Source organism: Sciurus vulgaris (assembly GCF_902686455.1).
Source record: "Sciurus vulgaris genome assembly, chromosome: 9".
In the NCBI taxonomy this organism is placed as follows: Eukaryota; Metazoa; Chordata; class Mammalia; order Rodentia; family Sciuridae; genus Sciurus; species Sciurus vulgaris.
In genome coordinates, this window is record NC_136469.1 from 82,393,530 (window position 1) to 82,420,736 (window position 27,207).

The 27,207-nt window shown below is 35.4% G+C and overlaps 1 protein-coding gene across 3 annotated transcripts in view; it reads right to left on the bottom strand.

Moving 5' to 3' along the window:
- Positions 1 to 27,207, bottom strand: part of MRPL1 (mitochondrial ribosomal protein L1) — a 90,431-nt gene that overhangs the window by 51,935 nt on the left and 11,289 nt on the right. For all 3 annotated transcript variants that reach the window (XM_079152943.1, XM_079152944.1, XM_079152945.1), the window contains 4 exons: positions 18,780 to 19,038; positions 15,883 to 15,966; positions 7,698 to 7,769; positions 4,004 to 4,115 (listed from right to left, as the gene is read on the bottom strand). In XM_079152943.1, the coding sequence (XP_079009069.1) occupies positions 4,004 to 4,115; positions 7,698 to 7,769; positions 15,883 to 15,966; positions 18,780 to 19,038 (527 nt within the window). The remainder of the gene's footprint in view (positions 1 to 4,003; positions 4,116 to 7,697; positions 7,770 to 15,882; positions 15,967 to 18,779; positions 19,039 to 27,207) is intronic.

Genomic DNA, 27,207 nt, shown 5'->3' on the forward strand with positions numbered 1-27,207 from the left:
CTACCTATTATGCACCAGGAACTATTCTGAACATAGCAATAGACAAAATTAAAATGCCCTTCCTCTAATGGGAAGAACTGAACACACACAATACATTTAAAGTAGGAGATGCAAGGAGTAATGGATCCTAAAAACAATACAGAAGCACAAAGATGAAATTTTTACTCTTAGTAGGAATGCAAATAATATTGTATGTAGAATGGTCATGGAAGACCTCTCTGTTTAGATGTTATCTGTATAAGAAAAGTCAGGCAAATAATCAAAGAACACTGTGGATAGATAAGACCTGAGAAAGAAAAGTACTTAGAGAGTAGTGAGGAAGAACAAGGTAAGCATTCAGGCTGAAGTAAAGGAAACAAAGGAAAGAATAGGAGAACCAAATGCAAGATATCCATAGTTCATCTATAATTAGAACAGCACTTAATCATTTATAGGTTCTTTCACACATGAATAGTTTTTAAATTAATACAAGGGGGAAAAATTACAAATATTTCAAATTGATTACCCTGCAAAATTTGTTTGGTATTTTTCCTTATATAACCAAAGAATTCTACTTATTTCAATAATGCAACATATTATTCCATGAGTTAAAAGTACTTTGAATTCTTAATATTTTTAACATCCATGAATCTCAATTATGATACAACTTACAGAAAGTGGCATTTTACTAAGTAGATGTGACTATTCTTTCTAAATAAGTCTACTGGAATAGCCTGTGGACAATATTTCAGCTAGACACAGTGACTAACTTTAAGAGTCACATGTTAAGAACAATACACATTAGTGTAATTCTAATTTTCTAATTGTGTCCTTTTCTCTCTTATCTGCCAATAACTTAGTATGGTTCAAAATAATTTACCAGGCTGGGATTGTGGCTCAGTGGTAGAGCGCTTTCCTAGCATGTGTGAGGCACTGGGTTCAATCCTCAGCACCGCATAAAAATAAATAAATAAAATAATTTACCTAAGTGGGGGGTGTGACTCAGAGACAGCACATGCTTAGTATAAGCAAGTCCTCAGTTCAATCCCAAGCACCAAATAAATTAATTTAATTAAATAATTCAATGGTTTCCATATGCCATAGTATCCACCACAGGTTAATATATAATATAATAGAAAACAGATTCCATTAAAAGTCAAGATATTTTTCATACTAGTATTTTTTGTTATAGTAATGCTAAGTAAAAATAAGTAAAAACAATAGAAATAAAACATTTTAGTATCAATAAAACATCTCTATACTAGAGATAAAAGACTTTTAGAGGACATGGTTTGTGGGAAGCAAAGTGATTAGCAAAATGAAGCCAAATTTCTTCCAAGAAATTTTTAAAAACAAGTTTTAAATTTCTTTTCATGAAATAGAAATACTGAGAAAACAAGGCAAATGTACACTTGAAAAACAGAGAACGTGCCTACAGTTATACAAGCAATGAAAATAAAACGAATAAAACCCCAGCATTAAATATACCGCAAAATGTGTACTTTTAATCCAGCCAAGATGGTTACAGCCACTCCTATTAGGAAAACTGAGACAAAATGGGAAACTAATGAGCTCAGCTGCAGGGGCTTGTTTGTTTTTTTATTTCATCCACTTGCTCAAAACGTAATTTCTATTTTACCCTAACATCTTTTGTTGGATATAAGGGGAATCAAATGTTCCCAAACAAGAATCTGAATAAGCTCTGAAAATGCATAATACAAGCTTCATTGTTCTAATGCACATCTGCTGTATTCTGTCTTAACATTTTTGACAGGTTTAAAGAACACAAATGTTTTGTTAGTGCTGATAAACAGATCATGGGAGTGAAAAGAATTGTTGGGGTAGGGGAAGATCTGTTTTTTGAGGGTGCCTTGTTAAGCAAATGTTGGGACACATACTTATGCACTTGACCATGGTATGGGGAAGATGTGGCTCATTATGAAAGGACCAATAAAGTAAAGCCCACTGATCAAAATAAACAATTTTATCAGGAAATTTGCTATTTGGAATAAGGAAATAAGCTATCCTGCCAACCTCTCAGACAACAAAAACAAAAAACAAAAACAAAAAAACCAGTCCTGAACATTATGCTAACTTCAGCAATTAAAAAAAAAATCTCAAGGCTAAATAGAATCCAAAAAGGTTACAAGAGAATGGATAAAGTAGCAAAGTGGCAAGATTAGTGTTTGTGAAAAACCGGTTCACCATGCAAATCAAGGATATAGATGAATATAGATATATTCGGTATCCATTTTCAGTTTTAACTGGCTATATTTAGTACTGTTTGTTTTGCTCTGATTGGAGCTTGAATTTAATTAGAAACAAAAATGAATAAAATTTTCATCAAATTCAACTGCAATTCTGGTTTAATTTTTAAATAATGTTCAATTTTAGGTCTCACTTAGGAAAAATGTAAGTCTGATTCCATGACAATGAACAGTAGGGTAATGGACATCCATCATGAAAATACCAAGCCTCAGTCCAATATCTAAAAAGGACATGTGATTTTGTAGGTTATCAAATATAAACAAAACTACAGTACGACAAAAGAACCGGAGAGTCTATTGGAATTTGCTTAAGTTACAGAGCACGATCTAGAATTCAGACAAGTATTAGTGACATGTATAAAGAATTCTAGAGAGATTTTTTTAGCTTAACTAGAATTGAAATTTGAAGACAAATTTATGAAAACAATTTTAAAACACTTCTGTTTACACTACAAAATTTTATTAAAGATAATTCCAACCTACATGAGACACACAGGACCACCTAAAACAAATGAACTTGTTTTTTCTCTATTCCGTTTCCATTAATAATATACCACTTATTAGAAGTTCCAAGTCTTAAGAATTTCAGCATCAAGTCTCAGTATCTTTTTCCCCAACAACCTATTCAATCTTAACTAGTCACAAAGTCCTAATACCTTTGACATTTGTCCTCGTAGCTCCAGTCTCATTTTGAACACATTAGTTTAAATACTGCCTATATTAGTCTCCTACAATTGCACCCTGCCTCTAGTTTCAATTCATACCAATACATCTTACAAACTGGTCTCCCTGCCTCTAGTTTCAATTCATACCAATACATCTTACAAACTCTTATCATATTAAAGCTGTAAAGGATAGATCATATCATGCCACACCTCAAAACTTCTAAGGGGTTCCTGCTGATTACAGAATAAAAGTCCAGGCTCATTACACATTATTCAAAGTCCTGCTCAATACAGCTTCAATCTACCTTTCCAACATCACTTCCCATTATTCTTTTCTATTTCACTGTATAGGTACTATATCCTATGGAAAATGAAACTGTTATTTCTTGGACCTGGCCTGTAATTTCTGCCCTACTTCCTTGTCTCTGATTAATGAACTCCTCTACTTAAAGTAATAATCCCAAACTTATCCAATTATTTAGGGTGCAGTTTAAATGTCACCTCCTTCATGATGCCTTCCCCATTCCCCACCTATATGTAAACTCCTCCCTCACTGAACACTCACAGAACTTCGTGAATTCATCAAGTAATACTTCACACTTTATAATCTGGCTCTTTACAAAGAGACCTCTCTTACTATATTTCTTAGGGAAGAGAAATAGCCACAAGGGGAAAATTCCTTAAGGTAAAATACCTGCAAAGTTGTGTACTCGTATATATGCATACGTATACATGCTGAATGTTTAAATCAATGAGCATACATATTATAACATTAATAAAGAGGTATAAACGTCAATAAAACAGCATGATGACAACACACCTAGTATAATATGTTCCACTAATTTGGAACTAAACTCTGATCCAAATTTAAAGAACCGGTACTGTAAAGTAACTAGGTTCTCACATTAGAGTATTAATGTTGATACCAGGGGAAAAAAAATCAAATCTCTAATTTTTGTAACACAAAACTCAAACACCAAGACATACTATTTGTTCTACATATATTATTAGCAGTTTTGTTTTCTAACTGAACTAAATTGAGAAGAAAGTTGTTGACAACATTTTGAAATAATAAAAATAATTCTTCCTTACTTCTAGCAAGCCTTGGAAACTTTTTTTTCAGTTTCTTCTTTAATGGATTAAGTTCAGGCATTATTTCTGGAACAGCTACATAAAAGTCTACTTGAATTTCATCATCCAAAATCTGAAAATCAGGGGGAAAAAGAAAATAACCTTAGATTATATGAAAAGCTTTATCTTTTGGAAAATAGGTAATGTCCATTCTGGTTCAGAAAAGAGACATTAAGTACAATTCTTTTCTTCAAATGCAAGCATCATATGAATACATTTACCAATTATTAGAAGCAAAACATTTTCTTTTAAATACAGACACATTCATTTTTTTAAAAAAATATTTGTTTTAATTCTTCCATGAAATTGTGTTAGGTAAAAAGGCATTATAAGCAAGAATATAGCACCAATACGTACACAACTCATATAACCTCACAAAGCAGAATTCATGTCTGTTAAAACTGAAGAAACAAGGTGATATTTTTGCAACAGATCACATGTAAAATTAATAATCACCAGCTGCCAAACTAACTAGCAACCACTAGCTTTATAAATTTAGAGCATCAAGAGAACTGAATCTATAATTATTTTCACTAAGAACTGAACTAAAATTCTCCTTGTCACCAATAACTAAAAATAAAAGATGTGGGGGGTAGTCAAAGACAAGTTCACTTACAGTTTATTAACCATATTCTATTTCCATTCTCAGAGCAGGAGATTAGTATTCAATTTTTAAAGATCTTTTTATTAATTCAGGCAAGCACCTAACTATTAAACTACTTACTACACTGTGCTCCACTTAAAAATTTAGTTGATTATAAAATGAAACAACTCTTTTGAACAACAATGACTGGGCAACAAGTATTTCACCAATTTTTGTTTATTTTCTGTTTTTGCATGAAATCTTATCACAATATGCTACTCAAAGCCTTGGTTTGGGGTTAAATGGAATCCAAACAATTTGAACTTTGATAAAAGTAAGCACTGATTCTAGAATTTTAACTTCCTGTTACTATTTTTTTTTTTTTTTTTGCAAATTCTTTACTCCTTAAATAACATACTGCACTGTCTTTTACAATAACTTACGTTACATGAGTACTTCTCAAGTGCCATGAATTCTGCTAAATATGGTTTAGTTCATCCGATCTTTACAATGACCTTTCCAGGCAGGTACTAATATTGACCACATATTCCAGATAAAGAAACTGAGGGCTCAAGAAGGACAAGTTAGTTTCTGTACCCTAAGAGTCAGAGACAGAATTCAAATACAGATCAAGTGATTTTAGAAAAAGTATTCTCAGCTTTGGAAATAGGAAAGCAGAGGCAATTCTGAAAATGTCAAAAAATTGTACGTAAATTTTCTACATAAAGACCTTCCAATACTAATTCTGTGACATGTTCCTTTAAATTAAACTTAATATTATATTTGAAAGTTATGCTATAATTAACCTTAAGATCACATCTTGGAATAATACAAATCTGTGGATGAAAATCATGCTCTAGAGACAGGTAAAAACATGAAATTACTTTCAAATCACTCAGAGCCAAGCATATTTGTGATATTTCAAAATAAAATTTAATAAAGTTCTGATCTAAGAAACTGAAAAATTAGCAATTTTATTCTAGTTTAAATTTTGTAAGAGTTATGTAATTACAGTATACTAATTAAGAAATACAGGAACAGGGTTAGGGATGTAGCTCAATGGAAGAACACTTGCCTAGCATACATAAGGCCCTGAGCTGAATTCCCAGCACCACAGAAAATAAATTCATTAAAATAAAAATATAGAAACACAATTGAAAGTTGCAGCCATGATACTATTTACCCAACTATGTAGAAATTACTTCACAATCTGAATATCTTCTAAAAATAACACAGACAAGTTTTTTTAAAAGACACCATGGAGTAACTTGCAAGAATATGCTGGTTAAATTACTTGTCAAATGGCACAGTCCCTCTCATAACAGATCCACCACTGGGGTCCCCAAAGAGAAATGCTTATACCTGTAAATTTTATATACCAAATAACTTCAAAATGTATTTGGTTTCTTTATTTGGGTTTTTTTTTTTTTTTCAAATATGTTTCCTCTGCTGAACTTAAGGCTATATAAAATACTTTCTATTCCATTATCATTTCTTCTTTGGTAAGTAAATTAATTTCTTAATTAAAATTTGAGAACTGGAGGAGTGGCTATGACAGTTCTACAAGATACCTTGTGCTTGCAGGAAGAAAACAGATGAAAGGTAATACATGAATGTAATATGAAGAGTTAGTTACCTGACTTAAGAAATCAAGATTTACTCTCAAACCCCAAGCATTCATGATATATTTATTTTTAAAATAAACATAAAATTTAAAATTGACAAACCAGAACAAATCAGGTACTAACTTCTGACTTGGTCTAGAACCTTTGTTAAGGCATATTCTCATTTCTGCTGGTTCTCCTCCCAAAACTTATTTTGAAGATTCTACTTAAAAATTTATATAATCTCCCTCAAAGTTAGAATACTATTGGAGTGGGAAAAAAAATAAACTATCAGCACAGTCATATATTCCAAAGGATGAGATTGGTTAAAAGGTCCCCAGATGAAAATCTGGATATGGGACAAAGGATAAATTTTCAACTCACTTTTTCCTATGACACCTCTCCCTGAAAAAAAATTCATTATCTAAATGATTATCTTTAGGTGAGCTTTTAGAGAACATTAAAGAATCACTCATATTTCCAGAAATACCTATGTACCATTTCTGCCTCAAAAAAAAAGTTGTTCTTTTCAAAAATGCTCCATACACTCTGTTATTTTCTATAGGCAGTCTACATAATCATTTGTCCGCTACCACGTTGAGCCTCCGCCACTCAGAACTGAGTAGGGAGTAAAAGTTAAGAGGAACCAAAACCCATATTATTGAGGTCAGATCCTATGCTTTTTTTTTTTTAATTATGTTTTTATTTTTACAGGCTGCATTTTGATTAATTTTACACAAATGGGGTACATCTCTTCATTTCTATGGTTGTGATACTACGCTTTTTGATCTATCAAGTGAACACACTTTAACTCCAAGAAAGCAAAACAAATATTTGATCTTTAAAAGATGAATAAAGTCAGGCACAGTGGCACACAACCATAATTCTAGCTACTCAAGAAGCTGAGGCAGGAGGATCACAAATTCCAGGTCAGCCTGGGCAACTTATCAAGACCCTGTTTTGAAATTTAGAAATAAGCCAAGCACAGTGGCACACTCATATAATTCCAGCAACTAGAGAGGCTGAGGCAGGAGGAACACAACTTCAAGGTCAGCCTCAACAACTCAGCAAGGTCCTAAGCAACTCAGAAGAGACCCTGTCTCAAAATAAAAAATAAAAAGGTCTGGGGATATAGTTCAGTGGTAACCCCTGGGTTTAATCCCTAGTACCAAAAAAGAAAAAAACAAAAAACAAAAAAACAAAAACAACCCTCATGGACAAAAAAGAAGTGGGGGGAAAAAAAAAGACCACATTATAAATCAAATACAATCAACTTCAGACTGTTCAGTTTTTTTAACTTGATTTTGAGACTGAAAAAAAGAAAGTTTTCCCTGCTCTATAAAAAGCCCTACTAACAATTTATCAAAAGATATGAGCCTGGTATTCATTTTCAACATGTAATAAATCAATGGATGGCAAAGACAACAGAACAGCTCTATAGCTAACAAACATGAAAACAACACTATACCTTCTGAATCAGATTAGTTCCTCCTGCAAATGCAGCTCCATTTTCTTCTGCTATTTTAATCTCTGATGCATTCTACCAAAACACAACAGTGTGAACATCAATCTTTTTGAACAACATCAGTATATTTCTGAAGATTCAGTCAGAAATAATCATCATTCCAAATAAAAATCATGGTTTTATTTTGGCCATCAATTTTCAATTAAATGTATCGGATATATGACATTTATAACAAGTTTAGTTTGTATGTCTTTAAAGTTTTTCTTGACAGACATAAAATGAAATACACTAAAATGGTAATTAGAAACCTGCTAAATGGTAGGTTCCAGCTTTATCAATATTTTACCTTCTAAAAGTAAAAGGCTAAAATATATTTAGCTCTACTAACTTAAACAGAAACATTTTCTAAAACTAATATGAAGAGGAAAATATTTTCAATTTAAGAACTCAAAAAATATTTACCAGGTGTCTGAAAATTTCAAAAGAAAACTAAACAGTATTTTTTTTTAATATATATTCCATTTATACCAATTGGTTTTACTGTGAAAATGTTTCGATCTGTTAGGTATTAAAGTTTTGTGGCATTCCAATAAGCATATTCCCCACTTTTTTGGGAAGAAGTAGTTTCTTCCTTGAGAGTAAGATAGAAAAAATGAAAAAATGCCTCAAGTTTGAACTTTATATAGAGAGGAATCAAAACACAAAACAAACACATTATAAACAAATATTAATAATACAGAGACCTTTTTGTATTATTAGAAAATCCATTATTAACAAAGAGATGTAGATGGATTACTACATTGGTTATATACTGACTTTCCTGACTTTTTTTTTTTTTTTTAATTGTAAAGAAATGGGATACATGTTGTTTCTCTGTACATGGCGTAAAGGCATACCATTTGTGTAATCATAAATTTACATAGAGTAATGTTGTTTGATTCATTCTGTTATTTTTTCCCTTCCCCCCACCCCTCTCACCCCTCTTTACCCTCTATACAGTACTTCCTTCCTCCATACTTGCCCCCCTCCCTAACCCTAACTCTAACCCTAACACTAACCCTTCCCTCCCCCCATTATGTGTCATCCTCCACTTATTAGCGATATCATTCATCCTTTGGCTTTTTGAGATTGGCTTATCTCAGCATCATATTCTCCAATTTCAACCATTTGCCTGCAAATGCCATAATTTTATCATTCTTTATGGCTGAGTAATATTCCATTGTATATATATACCACAGTTTCTTTATCCACTCATCAACTGAAGGGCATCTAGGTTGGTTCCAGAGTCTGGCTATTGTGAATTGAGCAGCTATGAACATTGATGTGGCTGTAACCCTGTGGTATGTTGATTTTAAGTCCTTTGGGTATAGGCCAAGGAGTGGGATAGCTGGGTCAAATGGAGGGTCCATTCCAAGTTTTCTAAGGAATCTCCACACTGCTTTCCAGAGTGGCTGCACTAATTTGCAGCAACACCAGCATTGTATGAGTGTACCTATCTCCCCACATCCTTGCCAACACCTGTTGTTGCTCGTATTCTTGATAATCGCCATTCTAATTGGGGTGAGATGGAATCTTCGGGTGGTTTTGATTTGCAGTTCTCTTATTACTAGAGATGTTGAACATTTTTCCATATGTTTGTTGATTGCTTGTACATCTTCTTCTGTGAAGTGTCTATTCATTTCCTTAGCCCATTTGTCCACTGGATTATTTGAATTCTTGGAGTAGAGTTTTTTGAGTTCTTTATAGATTCTGGAGATTAGTGCTCTATCTGAAGTATGATTGGCAAAGATTTTCTCCCACTCTGTAGGCTCTTTCTTCGCATTACTGATAGTTTCCTTTGCTGAGAGAAAGCTTTTTAGTTTGAATCTATCCCAGTGGTTGATTCTAGCTTTTATTTCTTGTGCTATGGGAGTCCTGTTAAGGAAGTCTGATCCTAGACGAACAAGGTGAAGATTTGGACCTACTTTTTCTTCTATAATCTGCAGGGTCTCTGGTCTGATTCCGAGGTCCTTAATCCATTTTGAGTTTAGTTTTGTGCATGGTGAGAGATATGGGTTTAGTTTCATTCTGTTGCATATGGATTTCCAATTCTCCCAGCACCATTTGTTGAAGAGGCTATCTTTTCTCCATTGCATATTTTTGGCACCTTTGTCTAGTATGAGAAAATTGTATTTATTTGGGTTTGTGTCCGTGTCCTCTATTCTGTACCATTGATCTACCTTTCTATTTTGGTACCAATACCATGCCGTTTTTGTTACTATTGCTTTGTAGTAGAGTTGAAGATCTGGTATTGCAATACCCCTGTTTCACTCTTCCTGCTAAGGATTGCTTTAGCTATTCTGGGTTTCTTATACTTCCAGATGAATTTCATAATTGCTTGCTCTATTTCTCTAAGGTACGTCATTGGGATTTTAATAGGAATTGCATTGAATTTGTATAGCACTTTAGGTAGTATGGCCATTTTGGCAATATTAATTCTTCCTATCCAAGAACATGGAAGATCTTTCCATCTTCTAAGGTGTTCTTCAATTTCTTTCTTTAGTGTTGTATAGTTCTCATTGTAGAGGTCTTTCACCTCTTTTGTGAGATTGATTCCCAAGTATTTTATTTTTTTCGAGGCTATTGTGAATGGGGTAGTTTTCCTAATTTCTATTTCTAAAGATTCATCACTTATGTATAAAAATGCGTTGGATTTATGGGCATTGATCTTGTAACCTGCTACTTTACTGAATTCACTTATGAGTTCTAAGAGTTTTCTGGTGGAATTTCCAGATTCCTCTAAATATATAATCATGTCATCAGCAAACAGGGATAGTTTGAGTTCTTCTTTCCCAATTCGTATCCCTTTAATTTCTTTGGTTTGTCTAATTGCTCTGGCCAGAGTCTCAAGAACGATGTTGAATAGAAGTGGTGAAAGAGGGCATCCCTGCCTTGTTCCAGTTTTTAGGGGGAATGCTTTCAGTTTTTCACCATTTAGAATGATATTAGCCATGGGCTTAGCATAAATGGCCTTTACAATGTTAAGGAATGTTCCCACTATCCCTATTTTTTCTAGTGTTTTGAGCATGAAGGGGTGCTGTATTTTATCAAATGCTTTCTCTGCAGCTATTGAAATAATCATGTGATTCTTGACTTTAAGTCTATTAATATGGTGAATTACATTTATTGATTTCCTGATGTTGAACGAACCTTGCATCCCTGTGATGAAACCAACCTGATCATGGTGCACTATCTTTTTAATATGTTTTTGTATGCGATTTGCTAAAATTTTGTTGAGAATTTTTGCGTCGATGTTCATTAAGGATATTGGTCTGAAATTTTCTTTTCTTGATGAGTCTCTGTCTTGTTTAGGTATCAGGGTGATATTGGCTTCATAGAATGAATTTGGGAGGGTTCAATCCTCTTATATTTTATGGAATACTTTGAGAAGTATTGGAATGAGCTCTTCTTTAAAGGTTTTGTAGTACTCGGCTGAGAACCCATCTGGTCCCAGACTTTTCTTTGTTGGTAGGCTTTTGATGACTGCTTCTATTTCAGTACTTGAAATTGGTCTATTTAAATTATTTATGTCCTCCTCGTTCAGTTTAGGCAATTCATATGTCTCTAGAAACCTGTTGATGTCTTCGAAATTTTCTATTTTGTTGGAGTATAGATTTTCAAAATAGCTTCTAATTATGTTTTGTATTTCAATCGTGTCTGTTGTGATATTTCCTTGTTCATTCCGAATTTTAGTGATTTGGGTTTTCTCTCGTCTTCTCTTTGTTAGTGTGGCTAAAGGTTTATCAATTTTGTTTATTTTTTTGAAGAACCAACTATTTATTTTGTCAATTTTTTGTATTGTTTCTTTTGTTTCAATTTCATTGATTTCAGCTCTGAGTTTAACTATTTCCTGTCTTCTACTACTTTTGGTGCTGGTCTGTTCTTCTTTTTCTAGGGCTTTGAGCTGTAGTGTTAGGTCGTTTATTTGTTGAGTTTTACTTCTTTTATTAAATGTGCTCCATGAAATAAATTTCCCTCTAAGTACTGCTTTCATAGTGTCCCAGAGATTTTGATATGATGTTTCTTTGTTCTCATTTACCTCTAAGAATTTTTTAATTTCCTTCCTAATATCTTCTGTTACTCATTCATCATATAATAGCATATTGTTTAATCTCCAGGTGTTGGAATAGTTTCTGTGTTTTACTCTTTCATTTATTTCTAACTTCAATCCATTATGATCTGATAGAATACATGCTAGTGTCTCTATCTTCTTGTATTTGCTAACATTAGCTTTGTGGCATAATATATGGTCTATTTTAGAGAAGGATCTATGTGCTGCTGAGAAGGAAGTGTATTCGCTCTTGGTTGGATGGTATATTCTATAAATGTCCGTTAAGTCTAAATTATTGATTGTGTTATTGAGATCTATGGTTTCTTTGTTCAATTTTGTCTGGAAGATCTGTCCAGTGGTGAGAGAGGCGTGTTAAAACCACCTAGTATTATTGTGTTATGGTCTATTTGGTTTCTGAAATTGAGAAGGATTTGTTTGACATACATGGATGAGCCACTGTTTGGGGCATAGATGTTTATGATTGTTATATCTTGCTGATTTATGCTTCCCTTAAGCAGTATGAAATGACCTTCTTTATCCCTTCTGACTAACTTTGGCTTGAAGTCCACATTATCGGAAATGAGGATGGATACTCCAGCTATTTTGCTGAGTCCATGTGCATGGTATGTTTTTCCCCATCCTTTCACCTTTAGTCTATGGGTATCTTTTTCTATGAGGTGAGTCTCTTGCAGGCAACATATTGTTGGATCTTTCTTTTTAATCCAATCTGCCAGTCTATGTCTTTTGATTGATGAATTCAGGCCATTAACATTCAGGGTTATTATAGAGATATGATTTGGTTTCCCGGTCATTTGGTTCATTATTTAAATTTTATTTATTTATTTGTTTGACACAACTTGGTTCCTCCTTTATTTGACAATTCCTTTAGGATAATTCCTCCCTTTGCTGATTTGCTTCTTTGTTTTTCATCTCTTCCTCATGGAATATTTTGCTGAGAATGTTCTGTAATGCTGGCTTTCTTTTTGTAAATTCTTTTAGCTTTTGTTTATCATGGAAGGATTTTATTTCATCGTCAAATTTGAAGGTAAGTTTTGCTGGGTATAAGATTCTTGGTTGGCATCCATTTTCTTTCAGGGCTTGAAAAATGTTGTTCCAGGCCCTTCTAGCTTTTAGGGTCTGACTTGAAAAATCTGCTGATATCCGTATTGGTTTCCCCCTGAATGTAATTTGGTTCTTTTCTCTCACAGCCTTTAAAAATCTGTCTTTATTTTGTATGTTCGGTATTTTCATTATAATGTGCCTTGATGTGGGTCTGTTGTAATTTTGTGTATCTGGAGTCCTATAAGCCTCTTGAACTTGATTTTCCATTTCATTCTTCAGATTTGGGAAATTTTCTGATATTATTTCATTGAATAAATTGTTCATTCCTTTGGCTTGTTTCTCTAGGCCTTCCTCAATCCCAATAATTCTTAAATTTGGCCTTTTCATGATATCCCATAGTTCTTGTAGATTCTGTTCATGATTTCTTACCATCTTCTCTGTTTGTTCAACTTTGTTTTCAAGGTTAAATATTTTGTCTTCAATGTCTGAGGTTCTGTCTTCCAGGTGTTCTATCCTATTGGATATGCTTTCTATGGAGTTCTTAATTTGGTTTATTGTTTCCTTCATGTCAAGGATTTCTGTTTGGTTTTTTTTTCAATATCTCTAACTCTTTATTGAAATGATCTTTTGCTTCCTGTATTTGCTCTTTTAACTGTCGATTGGTGCGATCATTCAATGCTTGCATTTGCTCTTTAATCTCATCATTTGCTTGTCTGATCATTTTAATTATGTACATTCTGAACTCCTTTTCTGTCATTTCTTCTGCCATGCTGTCATTGGGTTTTATTGATGTAACATCTAGATTTGTTTGCAGCATTTTCTTTCCTTGTTTTCTCATATTGTTCAGGTATCAGAGGACCACTGAGATATTGCAGATTTCCTCTATTGACTTACAATGTCCCTGAAGATTTCTATATATATATCCCCCCTTACCCTTCAGTAGGCTGAAGTCTTGGAGGAAGTTGATAATGCGGTGCTCCACAAGGAAGCTGCCTCTCTAGGAGTGGTGGCCTTCAGGTGGCGTATAATCCCTGCTAGTGGGCAGAGGTGCCTCCACTTGTTGACCAATGGTCATCCAAAGGGGACCTAGGCTGCGGGCTGAGGCAAGGCCTGTTTGGGCCTGAGTCTCTGGTTTTACCGTCCTTGTGGGGAAACCTCACCCAGCAGGGAAGACTCACCCGGTGGGGAGGTCTCGCTGGTCAGTTCCCTCCTAGAGGTTCCCCTCAATTTACAGCTACCGCCTGGGCTGGGCTACCTTCCTGTGCAAAGTTCCCAGGGGCCCGGCCCTACCTCCTGGGCCTGGGAGCCTCACCCTTCGCAGATGAATCTCCTTAGGCTGCCCCTCCTCAGAGAATCTGCCCGCAGGTCTGGAACCTTCGCTCCGCCCTAAGCCTGTCTCTGTGCGGCTCTTCCACCAAGAAGCCTCCTCGATCCTGGGACCCTGCTCTGCACCTAATCGCCTGGCTATGCAGCCCCTCCTCTGAGCAGCCACCTGGGGCCCTGTACAATCGCTCTGAATCCCAGAGACCCGCCACACGCCTCTTCCTCCAGACAGCCGCCCAGTATTCCGGTGCGGTCACTAGGAGTCCAAGAAACTCACTGCGTGCCTCCACCTCCCACCAACCACCCGTAGCCCTGGGCAATCAATCACTCCGAGTCGAAGTGACCCTCCCTGTTCCTCCTCCTTCTCCAGATAACCCCCCGGGTGTTCAGGAGCGGTCGCTCTGAGTGGCTCTGAATCCACGTGACCTGCTGCACGGGTCCTCTGGGCAACCGCCCGGAGCTCTGGTGCGGTCACTCGAGACCAAGCGTCCCACCACGCTTCTCCTCCAGGCAGCCCCCCTGTGTTCAGGAGCTGTCACTTTAAGTCCAAACAACTCACCACTCGCCTTCTCCTCTGAGCAGCCGCCTGGAGCGCTAATGCAGTCACTGCGAGTCCAAACGACCCTCCGCGCTCCTCCTCCTCCTCCTCCTACTCCTCCGGGCAGGCCCCGGGTTCAGAAGTGGTCTAAGTCCAAACAGCTCGCCACGCAGCCCCTTCTCTGGCAACCGCCTGTAGCTCTGGTGTAGTCACCCCGAATCCAAGCGGCCGCGCTCCTCTTCCTCCTCCTCGTCCTCAGGGCAGGCCCCGGGGTTCAGAAGCGTCGTTCTGAGTCCAAACAGCTCGCCGCGGAGCTTCTCCTCTGGCAACCGCCTGTAGCTCTGGTGCAGTCACTCCAAATCCAAGTGGCCACGCTCGTCCTCCTCCTCCTCAGGGCAGGCCCCGGTGTCCTGAGTCCACACAGCTCTCCTCGCCACTCTTCCCCTGGGCAGCCGCCGGAGCCCCAGTGGTTGCTCCGAGTCCCAGCGCTGTGCTGAGCGGCCTCCTTTACGATGCTCCCAGTTGTCCGAGTTCACTGCTCCAGCGGGGGGAGGGGCGTCTCGCCGGCAGCTCTACTTCACAAAGTTCCCTGCGTTCCGGGTCCACCGTCCCATCCGGGACGCCTTCCCAAGGGGTGAGAGTCACCCGGCTGCTTTGAGTTGGTCCCAAGCGTCTCAATATCTCCTCTTTTGAATCCTGAGTCCTGGAGCAACATGAAATGCAGCCACCCTCTAGGCCGCCATCTTGAAACTCTCCTCCTGACTTTCTATACTAGATAGTTTTAGAAAATATGGTTTCTGCAGTTCCCTACCCCAACTGGTCCTCTTGCTTTAAAATAATCCTGTTGTTTAAAGGAAGAAATTTGAGTAGTAAGAAAGAATTACACAAGAAAAATTCTACATTTCTCTTCAGCTTCTTGTGAGAACTATAATGTGATGGATTAGTAATGATGAAAGAAACATTCTAGTTTAGCTCTTTCTCAAATTAGTTTAGCTCTTTCTCTTTCTTATTAGTAAATTAATTAGTAAAAAGTCATCTGCTTTGAACTCTAAATGGGGAAAACAAGACTTGGGTGAATACCTAAATGTTCTCTATTTATTCAGTTATCCAAATCACTGATTTAATAGGATTTCTAAAATAAATTAAATGATACAAACAGATGATAAATTACTCACCCCAGTAAATACAGCAACTTTATTGATTTCTGATGCAAATGGGTATGGAAAACTAATAACACTGGCAAATGGCTCCACTTTTTTCTAAACATACAATGGGAAAAATAATTATAAAAAGTTGTGGTTTTTTTTTTATTATCTCTCACTTTCAATAAAAAACAGAACTGACATGTTTTTCATTCTTTAATTCTTAGACTACAATTACAATGGTTTCTTAGAACCATTCTTAGATTACAATTTAAAGCTCAAGAAACTATATGTCCTTTTTAAGAAACCAAAATAAAAATCTAAAACTCTCTTCCCAGCTCCATACTCCTATGGCACTTGCTTTTATCTCTTTATCATTCACCACAGTCTCTCAAATATTAAGTGGTATGTTTGTATTTCTTTAAGGCCCCAGCACCTAGTATGATGTTTACCATTTCATGGATGTCAACAGATGTTTCCTACCTTAAGTTGAAATTGTTTAAAAAACATCTAATTTTTTGACACAATCAAGAAAAACATGAATACAGCTATACAAAATGAACAACAGAAAATATCCAGTTCATCAGTTCAGTAAGTCACCCCTAATTACCATCAATGCTCTAAAAAATCAGGTAACAGAAATCCTATTTTGAAATAACCTGGACCACCATCACTACACATATGAATTAAACATTCGGGAAGTTAACCAGAAAATCAAAAATAAACAATGGCATGCATTTGAGGCATTCTAATACAGGTAGGATTACCTATAGGATCTCAGATTAATTTACTCCATCATTTTGGTCAAGGATATTTGTAGACCTAAAGCTCAGGTCTCTTAGGGAGACTACATGAAAATAAGTTATAGACCCTTCACAGTTTTGGTCAAGTCTTAAGGTTTGGGCTGGGGTGGGGGGAATTATTCTGCTAATAAAACTGAATGAAACATTACATTAGAGACATCTTCCTGGGGGGTGGGAGTTCTTTTCTGCTAAGAAGGCTTTTTTTTAATTTTCTTTTTTAAAATTTATATTTATTTATTTACTTATGGGGGGGTAGTTTTATTTGTTTGTTTGTTTATGCAGTGTTGGAGATTAGTCCCAGGGCTTCCACATGGTAGGCAAGTACTCTATCACAACCCTATTTATTTATTTATTTAGTCAGTTAGTTAGTTGTACTAAGTTGTCACTAAATTGCCCAGGATGACCTTGAACTTGGGATCCTCCTGCTTTAACCTCTAAGACAGGTAGGATTACAGACATATGCCTGCACCTGACTAAGAAGGCATAAATTCTTAAGCACATTTTATATCAGTCATATAACATTATCAACAGGCATTCCTTTGCCATTAACATGTCACAACTGGTTTCAGTAAATTTTTCAGTAGTAAGCAATCATGATAACAGCCTCCCCTGGGGAATATTGGCTTGTTATATACTCTATGAGAAAAAAAAAAAAAAAAAAAAAAGCTTTAAGATAATGACAGTATATTTTTAATGTCGTTTACTTATAAATAACTTACATATACAAAAGAAGCTTGGTCCTACAAGGCACTGTTATGAACTACTTTAATGGTTGAGAAATGAATCATCTATACTACAAAACTTTTAAGATGAAGAACTAAGAGTAACACTAAGATACAAAATAAAAATTATAACATGACTGGTATAAACTGTTTCTAATGAAAACTAAGAATTGAGACAAACCTTGGTTCAAATCTTAACTCTCCCCCTTCTCTATGACCTTGAGCAAGATACTTCATTTTCTGTTTCCTCTTCTGACATCATAATAGAATTAAATGAGAAGATAAGTACAAAACATTTAGTACTGTGACTGATACACAGAAAGTTTCTAGTAAATGTTATTAAGAAGTATTAAGTCCTTTACATGCATTATCTCATTTAATCCTCAATAGAACCAAACCAAATATTTTATCTCTCTTCATAAAGAGATGAAAAAACTGAGATTTAAAGAGGTTAAGCAATAAATCCAAAGCCAAAAAGCAAAGAAGTCCAAGGTCAAAATGTGGCGATAGTGGGCTTGGGTTGTGGCTCAGTGGTACAATGTTTGCCTGGCATCTGTGAGACACTGGGTTAGATTCTCAGCACTGCATATAAATAAACAAATAAAGGTAAAAAAAAAATTTTTTTTTTCAATGTGATGGCAGGATATTGGGTCTACATGTAATTTGACTCTAGAGCCTATGCTCTTAAAAATCATGCTATACTGCTTCCTCCTAGTGCTTTCTTTCTGTTGCTTTGCAGGTTGTTAATCTGTATTAAGAAACTTATATCTTAGAAGATTTATGGCCCAAAAAAGACATCCTAGGACAAAAAAATAAAATATCATTTCTAAAATGTTAGATTTCTTAAAAAGAAGTTTATAAAATTTAGGACTATAACAGACCTCAAAACAAACCTGGAGTTATAAACATAAGTCTTCTGAAGAACTCCAGTACATGAACATAAAAAGCAGAGAGGCTCTGATTAAAGCACAAGTGAGGAGCTTAGTACTCAACCCATGCAAACTTAGTCTCAAACTAAGACTCTAAGAAACACATTTGAGTTAATCCAAATCTTCATTTACAAAGAAGGAATATGACACCCAGATAGCTTAAGTCATTTTCCAAAGTTACAATGATATCTCAATTTAACACTACTTTTGTTGAAATTTATACTAGTCACTCTTTAGAGGAACTGGAGATACCTATTCATCAACTCTCCACCATGTCTTGAATATTCATATATTCAATATTTCATATTTCAGTATTTCATACCTGGAAAATTTAAAAACTAACATTTTTCATGATGAAGTATAGAAAGAGCATGAGGTTTTCTAAAAATCATTGGGGAGACAAAAATTTTAAAACTAAGAAACATCAATTCATATAGCCACTGTTCACAAATAAACATTTTATTGGGTCTACATACCTTTTTCCCCAGTGCCATATCCAGTGACAAGTCAAGATAAACCCCTTGCTTTGGATTAGTAAAGTCCAAAATTTGAAATTTCTTAAGTAACTGAACAGCTTTCTCCACCTCATATATCTGCCTCGGGTATAGGCGTTTTAAATAGACATCATCCTCAGGTTCACCTTCCATGTAGGGATATGACTTTATTCTTTCAATCTCATCCTGTTTTTCATCTGATGCTTTTCCTTTGGTATCTTTTTTTGTTTTCTTTGCAGACCTTAAAAAAATGTTATCAAGATCAGTTATGTTAATATTCTAAGAGGTTTTTTGTTTTGTTTTGTTTTGTTTTATTTTGTTTTGTTTGTATATGGAATTGAACTCAGGGGCACTTTCCCATTGAGCTATATTCTTAGCCCTTTATATTTTTCATTTTGAGTCAGGGTCTTGCTAAGTTGCTGAGGACCTTGCTAAACTGCTAAGACTGGTCTTGAACATGTGATGTTCCTGCCTCTGCCTCCAGAACCACAGTGTTTGCAGGTGAGCACCACAATGGCTGGTCCTAGGAGATTTTTTAAAGACCAATATACCTAGGACAGAGAAAACTAACAAAAGAAAGTTTATTTAATTCAAAAGCATAGACTGCTTTATAGTTTTTCTAATTGAACAAATATTAAGTGAACTTTTCTACTGTTGACAGTCAGTAAAACTTAAAGAATTGATATTGCTCTCCAGAAACTTACAGAGGAAGAGAAGACAGGCATGCAGATAATTTCAATTTAATGTGATAAGTACTAGGAAAGTGTTATCAAGGTCTTAGGAAAAGAAACAACCCATTGTAGGAGAGTATAAAAGAGTGCTAGAAGAGATGACCCCAGACTCAATTACTGAGGAATAAGGAAGTTAGCCTGGATAAACACCCCCAAGAAATAAACCATGTTCACACAAACACTTGTGTACAAATGTCCCTAGCAATGTTATTCATTAACAGTCAAAAGGAATAAACAACCCAAACATTCATCAACTGATGGATACATAAAATGTTGTATAACTATATAATGCAATGTTAATTAGCAACAAAAAGCAATCAAGTACTGTATACCCTACAATGTAGCTTAACCTTAAAAACATTATGCATTTATACAAAATATCAAAAATGGGCATATCAACAGAGAGTAAAAGTAGATTTAGTGGTAATCTAGGCCTGAGAGGGGTTGAGGGAATGCAGTGACTCCTAATGGGGATGGGGTGTTCGTGGAGAATAATGAAAATGTTCCAAATATAAGTGACCACATGCTGCATACTTGTAACTCCAGCAACTTGGGAGTCTGAGGCAGGAGAATCACAAGTTCAAGGCCAGCCTGGGTCTTGCTTTTGAGATAAGCAAGACCTTATCTCAAAATATAATTTTAAAAAGACTGGAGATGTAGCTTAGAGGTCCAGTGCCACTAGATTCAATCCCTAATACTGTTAAAAAAAAAAAAAAAAAAAAAGAGAGAGAGAGAGAGATTAAGTGATTCTAATGATGGCTGCACAGCTCCATGAATATACTAAAAACCACTGACATGTAAATTATATCTTAATATAACTGCTATTTAAAAAATAAGACCCATGCAAAGAAACAACATAATAAAAAGCATTGAGCCATGAAATAAAATGGTATACAAGTGGAGCTATTATAAGTTCTATATGATCAGAGCAATAGTTGGCAAACTTTTTCTATAAAGGACTAGATAGTCGATGTTTCAACTTTGTGAGTCATATGGTCTCTGTCGCAATGACTCAATTCTGCTATTGTGCAAAAGCAGCCATCGGCAATACATGAATAAGCAAAGCTATATTCCAATAAAACTTTATTTATAGACAATGAATTTGAATTTCATAGTTTTCCTGTATCACAAATATCATTGTTCTGTATTTTAACCACTAAAAACTGTAAAAAATCATTCTTAGCTTCTAAACTGTACAAAAATAAGTGGTAGATCAGATCAGGCCCACTGGTCATAGTTTGCTCACTATTGGGCAAAATAGAAGGCAGAAAACAGTGTAAGATGAGGCTGGAAAACCTACACCACAAGGGCTTCCTCTAAAGGCAAAGAGAAACCAGTGAACAAAAGGCTAAATTTTAAGGCTGCAATAAAAGAGATGGATCCAAAGGAAGCAGAATTGGAGACAACTAGAAAGCTACTATTTCCCTATCTTTGCAAGGAGACATGAGAGCCTGAACAGAAATGGTGATAGTAACAAAGCTGGAAAAGATAGCAGAACAGAAAAATATTTACAAGGTAAATACTGAAGATAGGAAAAGGAGAAAGACAAGATTAAAATACTTCTTTGGTTTCTGGCTTGAGTGACGAGACATAGAATACTATCATTATCTAAGACCAGAAACAAAGAAAGCAAAATGGGTTTCTAGTAAAGGAAGCAGCAACAGAGATGAATGCAGCTTGGGATATACAGAGTTTGAAGGTAGGCTAAATTTATCATTTGCCCCATTGTTTTACCCCCCTCTCCATTCAAGCCTCTGCTAAATGATTTTGCAGTACCTCCCACTAAAGGGATGAAATATATTTCCCGGCCCCTTGACTAAGCCGTGTAACTAGTTTTGACAGACAGAGTAAAGTAGAAGTGACAGCTTCTCTGTTCTCAGTTTAGGCCAGAAGAAGTTTCATATATTTCGACTAAGTTTGTTTTTCTGCCATTTTAATAAGAACATGCCTAAGCTAGCCCAAAGGTAGGAAGATGAGAGACAAGTGGAACAGAGCTGCCCCACAGAGCCCCAGGTTAGGTTAGACAATTCTCAGCTAACCTACAAACTCACTGATGCATAGCAAGCCCAGGTCTCAGACACAATCATTTGAACCTAACTTGAGTCAGCTGATCCGTAGATGTTTTCATGGACAATGATAAATAATCATGGGGAGGCTTATTACTTGGCAAAAGCTAACAAGGTACTTACCAAATACCTAAGAAATATGTTTAATAAGTAATCACAAGTAAGAGTTTGAAGCTAAGAACAGACAGAACTGAGGAGATATAATTTTTCAGCATTAATTCAAACCATAAATTTTTAAATTAGTAAAATAGTATTTTAGATATTTGTATTGTATAGTAGGCAGAATAATACCCTCCAAAAGATACCCAAACATTTTTGACATTTTCACATCTTAGACATTTTGTTTATCTTAAATAGGAGACATTATTTCTAAAAGAAGCTTTCCAGTCTCCTTCTTTTGGCTTCACTTCTCCCATTCTAAATATCAGGTAAAAATGTGGTCTCTCCCGTTTGAAGATTTCAGGATTTTGTGGAGTACTTCCAAGATTCTAATTCCTAGAACCTACAAATACATTATCTTACATGGCAAAAGGGACTTTGTAGATGTGACTACAGTTAAGGATCTCAAGACGGAGAGACTATCTTAGACTATCCATGTGGGCCCAATCTAATCACACAGGTCAGAAATGTGAACCTTTCCCCTTACCCAGATATGTAAGACAGAGGTGGAAAGAAGATGACACTGGAGAAATCAAATATGAATGGAATTCAGCCTGATGCTGGTTTGAAGATGGAGGAAGAGAGCACAAGCCAAGGAATGCACATCTTGTGGAAGCTGAGAATGGCAAGGAAATGGATTGGCCCCCATAGCCTTGAGTAAAATACCCACCAAACATCTTGATTTTTGCCCAGTGCAACCTACAGAATTTTAGGTCAGAATTCTGACCTAAAGAACTATAAAATAAAATTTTAAAAATCTTTTATTTTAAGCCTCAAAGTTCGTGGTGATTTGTTATGGCAATAATAAAAAATGAATATGGGGTATTTTTTTTATAAATTTATTTTTATAAATTTATGTGAAAGATATGGACACTAAACAATTTTTTAAAATAGATCTCAAAAACCAATTTAACATAATTCTATTCTCACTTTTAACACTTAATAAATCCTTATTACCACCAGTAATAAGAGTATCCTCCCAGCTAATGAGCAGTTCAACAGAATGGCAGATAATGACAATTCTCATTTTAATGGGGTGCAGGTGTACTTTTGGACTGATAAGTCCAAGTAAGTGCCCAATTGGATGGATTTAACGTGTCTCAATAGCCACCTTAATAGTACTCAATAAAATCCTGAAATCTTCCAAAGTGGAGAAACCACATTTTTATCTTATATTTAATAAGGAAGAAGTGAAGCAAATAAAAGGAAAGCCTGTTTTAGGAATAAAGTCTCCTATTTAAAAATAAATAAAATATCCTAGCTATAACCTCCAGACTTACTTTATATACACACTAATTTCACTACTAAATTTTCAGTCACAGTTCAATCAGTACATTTAATCTGCAATATGAAATCGCCAGTGACTAAAATATGACTTCCTAAATTAATAAATATTTACAGCCAAGTGCAGTGGTGCTTATCTGTAATCCTAGTGATGCAGGAGGATCAAAAGTTCAATACCAGCCTGGGCAACATAGCAAGACCCTATCCCAAAATTAAAAATAAAAAGGGCTGGAGACACAACTCAGGGATAAGTACCTCTGGGCAAAATCCCCAGTACCACAAAAAATAAATAGATAGATATTTACAAAAACCAAAAAATTCTGATATGTAATGAGACTAAATGGTTATATAGCATTTATTTTATAATTCCAGCAATGTTTCAAAAAACATTTGAGGTGGTTCAGTGAAAAGTTCTAAGTTTAAAATGGAACACTATTATAGTATAAACAAAACAAAAATAGCATAACATCAATATAACAGATCAAATAATACTCTCAGAAAAACAAATTTGCTCAGTGGTAAAGCATGTGCTTTGCATATACAAGGCCGTGGGTTCAATCCCTAGCACAGGAAGAAAGCAGGGAGAAAAATGCATTATTCAAATATCTAAAAAGCTTCAAATGAACAAACTCCTTCAATAATAGTTAATCTTACAGACTTACTGTCTATTTTCCACAGCCGCCCCCGGCCAAAAATCTTTATTCATAAGAATTACATTCAGAAGAACTTTGCTGTTCAAGCAATTAGGTAAGGCACTATCGGAAGGGTTGAAATACTGTGATTTTTAGAATAAAATACGTTACAAGAAAGGTTTGGGGGAAGGTAGAGGAAAACACCTGTCAGTCTTAAATCTAAGACAACAAAATTTAGCTGCAGTTACCTAGGTAACTAAACCACACAGATTAAATGAGTAATCAGAGACTGTATTCAGCTAATAACTTTCTCCCTGCCTCATCTGTCCCCTAACTTCAAAAACATGAAAAGAAAAATAATTCCATGGTCAAACAAGGGGAAGGAGAAAAAACAAGGGGAAGGAGAAAAAACAAGGGGAAGGAGAAAAAAAAAAAGTACTATAATAAAGTTCACTTCAAGACCTTTAACCATCTATGACCCCAAGAGACCAATCCACATCCTTCCAATGCTGCAGAATCTTTGCATTGAGGAATTCTAGGGGCAGATAAGTTGGTGTGGAATTACACAACCTCAGTCCAACTAAACTGAACTAAATAGAAATAAAGGGAAAATGAGTAGGGTATATTAATGAAATAAATTCACTAAACTCTCAGATGCTGGTTTATTCATTATCTTTGAAATCAAGCACATAAGTTCTGCTCCCATTTAAAATGTAAATGTTAGAAAGAGCATTAATAATAAGAAAAAAGTTGCATAAAATCAAAACTTTCCTTGATCTCATCACAGAGCTGAGATCATAGAGCTGGAATGCAGGCATTTTAGTAGCTCCCTATACCAATATAGCTGAGAAGGATCAGGAAACATCCCTTCCGGAGCTACAACAGATACAAACCATTGGGAAGAGGGATAGGAATGCTGAAAAGCCCTCTCCCCAAGGTCCAGCAGAACACTAATACTGAACACTAAGGCTAGGTTTGGTACACAGAGAATGCCTCCTGCCACCCATCATCAACCTAGCAAGCAATGAGTAATAAGCAACAACAGTCTACTACGAGGAGAGGAGCAAGTATGTAAGAGTGTAGCTGCCCAGGGAAAGCAGAAAACTCAGCATGGAACAGAACACTGAGAAAAACTTCCCAGCAAGTTAGCTCCCACCCTAAGCACAAACTAATGGTTGGTGGTAACCACAGCAACCTCGAAACCAAAAACTAGGTCAACCCCTATCTAGATTGACTCAATACTCTTGACAAATGAAAGGCATGACCATTTTTCAGCATAAAAACTATCTTCTTCAGTCTCTATTATTCTATGCAAGATATATGAAATCCAATTAAAATATTTTGAGATACACAAAGCAAGAAAAAAAAAAAAAAAAAAACAGACTCAGATGACACAGTGGTTTGTGTTTTTTTTTTTTAAATCCGGATCTGCAACTGGTAAATAGAGAATAGATGCTTGCACATATATGAGGGATCAAAAATGACAAGAAGAAATAAATAAGCATATATACTTCTACCCTGTCTTAGATCCTGACAAAAAACTAGGATGAAAACACTATTTTTAGTGTATTTATAAAGCCTGTACATTAAAACATAAAGACTACAACTAAAATTATGAACACCATGATTCTCATCTAGCTACTGAATAATAAATCTCATTAGCAAATAAGAAAAAATTAATCTGCTTATAAATTTTTGAAGCTTTCTAAAACATGCATTTTTTTTTTTTTTTTTTTTTTTTGCCATGCTGGGAATTGAACCCAGGGCCTTGTGCTTGCAAGGCAAGCACTCTACCAACTGAGCTATAGCCCCAGCCCACAAACATGCATATTTCTTGTGCTATGCTTGTTTAGGTTGGTGAAAAGTGCTTTTACAATTGTACTGGAGTAAAATTTGGGAAAGCATGAAAATGAAAAATCTCCGTAAGACAAACACTTGAAAATAAAATATCCTCAAAATAATTAATATCCCTAAAAACCAAAAGCTCACAGAATGATAAGCAGTCCAAAAAACTAGGTAAAAGACATAAACTGAAACACCCCAAAGAAACACAAATAAAAACTGATGATATCTAAGGCTGTTAGGAATGTAGAACACTGGGCACTCTTCACTCACTGAATCCAGGCAGTATTCACACTCAGTCTCTTATTTCTATAGCTCCCTATTCTTTTCTATATTCAAGTCATATCAGACTCTATTTATATCCATACCATCCACTTTCATGCCTCTGCACCACTGAAATACCTTTCTCCCAATTCCCCACATTGCGATCTCTTTCAAGACCCAGCCCTACTCTGCCCCACGCAGGTTTAATCAACCTTTTATCTGTAATCCCATAGCACTTGGGGATTCCTCTAACATAAGAGTTAAAACATTAAACTGAAGTTAGATCATTGATCTGTGCTAATTTATAACATATAAAGAGCTCCTACCTAACAACAAAAATAATGGAACGTGAACAAGAAATTCAATGTAAAGAAAAATTAAATGGCTTTTAAACATATGAAGAGGTATACAATTTCATTAATAAAAGAAATAACAATTAAAACCATAACAACATTTATTACCTATCAAATTGGTAAAGAGCAAAAATATTTGATGACATTAAACAGGGAAATAGGCATTTTAATAAAACTTACTGCTAAGGATATAAATTGGCAAGACAGCTATGAAGACAAGTTGGTATCAAAATTGTAAATGCATACACCCTTTGATCCAACAATTCTATTTGTAGTATATTATAAAGCTTATACTTACAAATACTTTCATTATATTTGATAAGATATATAATTGTACATGATTATTCATTGCAGGATCATTTGCAATGGCAAAAGATTAAAAAGATAAACATGTATCAATATGGGAATACTTATACAAATTACGGTACATTCAGATAATTAAACATTTTACAATTAAAATGACTAGATAGTTCCATGTGAAACTATTTCCAAGTTATACTGTTAAATGGAAGCAAGATGCAAAAATAAAATATACCTAACACTTGTAAAGTGTATAGTACACTACCACTTATACAAAAAAAGTAATATATTCATACACTTATAAAAGGAGACCATCACAACTGAATGGCTAAAGGACAGAGGTAGGAAGATGACCTACTTTTCACTATATAACCTTCATACTTTTTTTTTTTTTTTTTTTTGGGTGCTGGGGATCGAACCCAGGGCCTTGTGCTTACAAGGCAAGCACTCTACCAACTTAGCTATCTCCCCAGCCCCACCTTCATACTTTTTCAACTGTTTACCATGGATACCTTATCTATTCACAGAATTAACTATTTTGTTTTAAATGATTTAAACAACAAAAAGCAATTATTTATGTTGCTCTCAATTCATTATGAAACCTTCAAGGGCAAAGATCAGAACATGTACCCCATCATCTTCATATCACCAACAAGATATCTTGCACAGTGCCTGACATACAACTGAGAGATGCTTAACAAAGTATGCTAACATGACTACTGCCATGGCACATGCAAATATTAATCCCCACTAGTTGGGAGGCTGAGGAAGGAGGATCA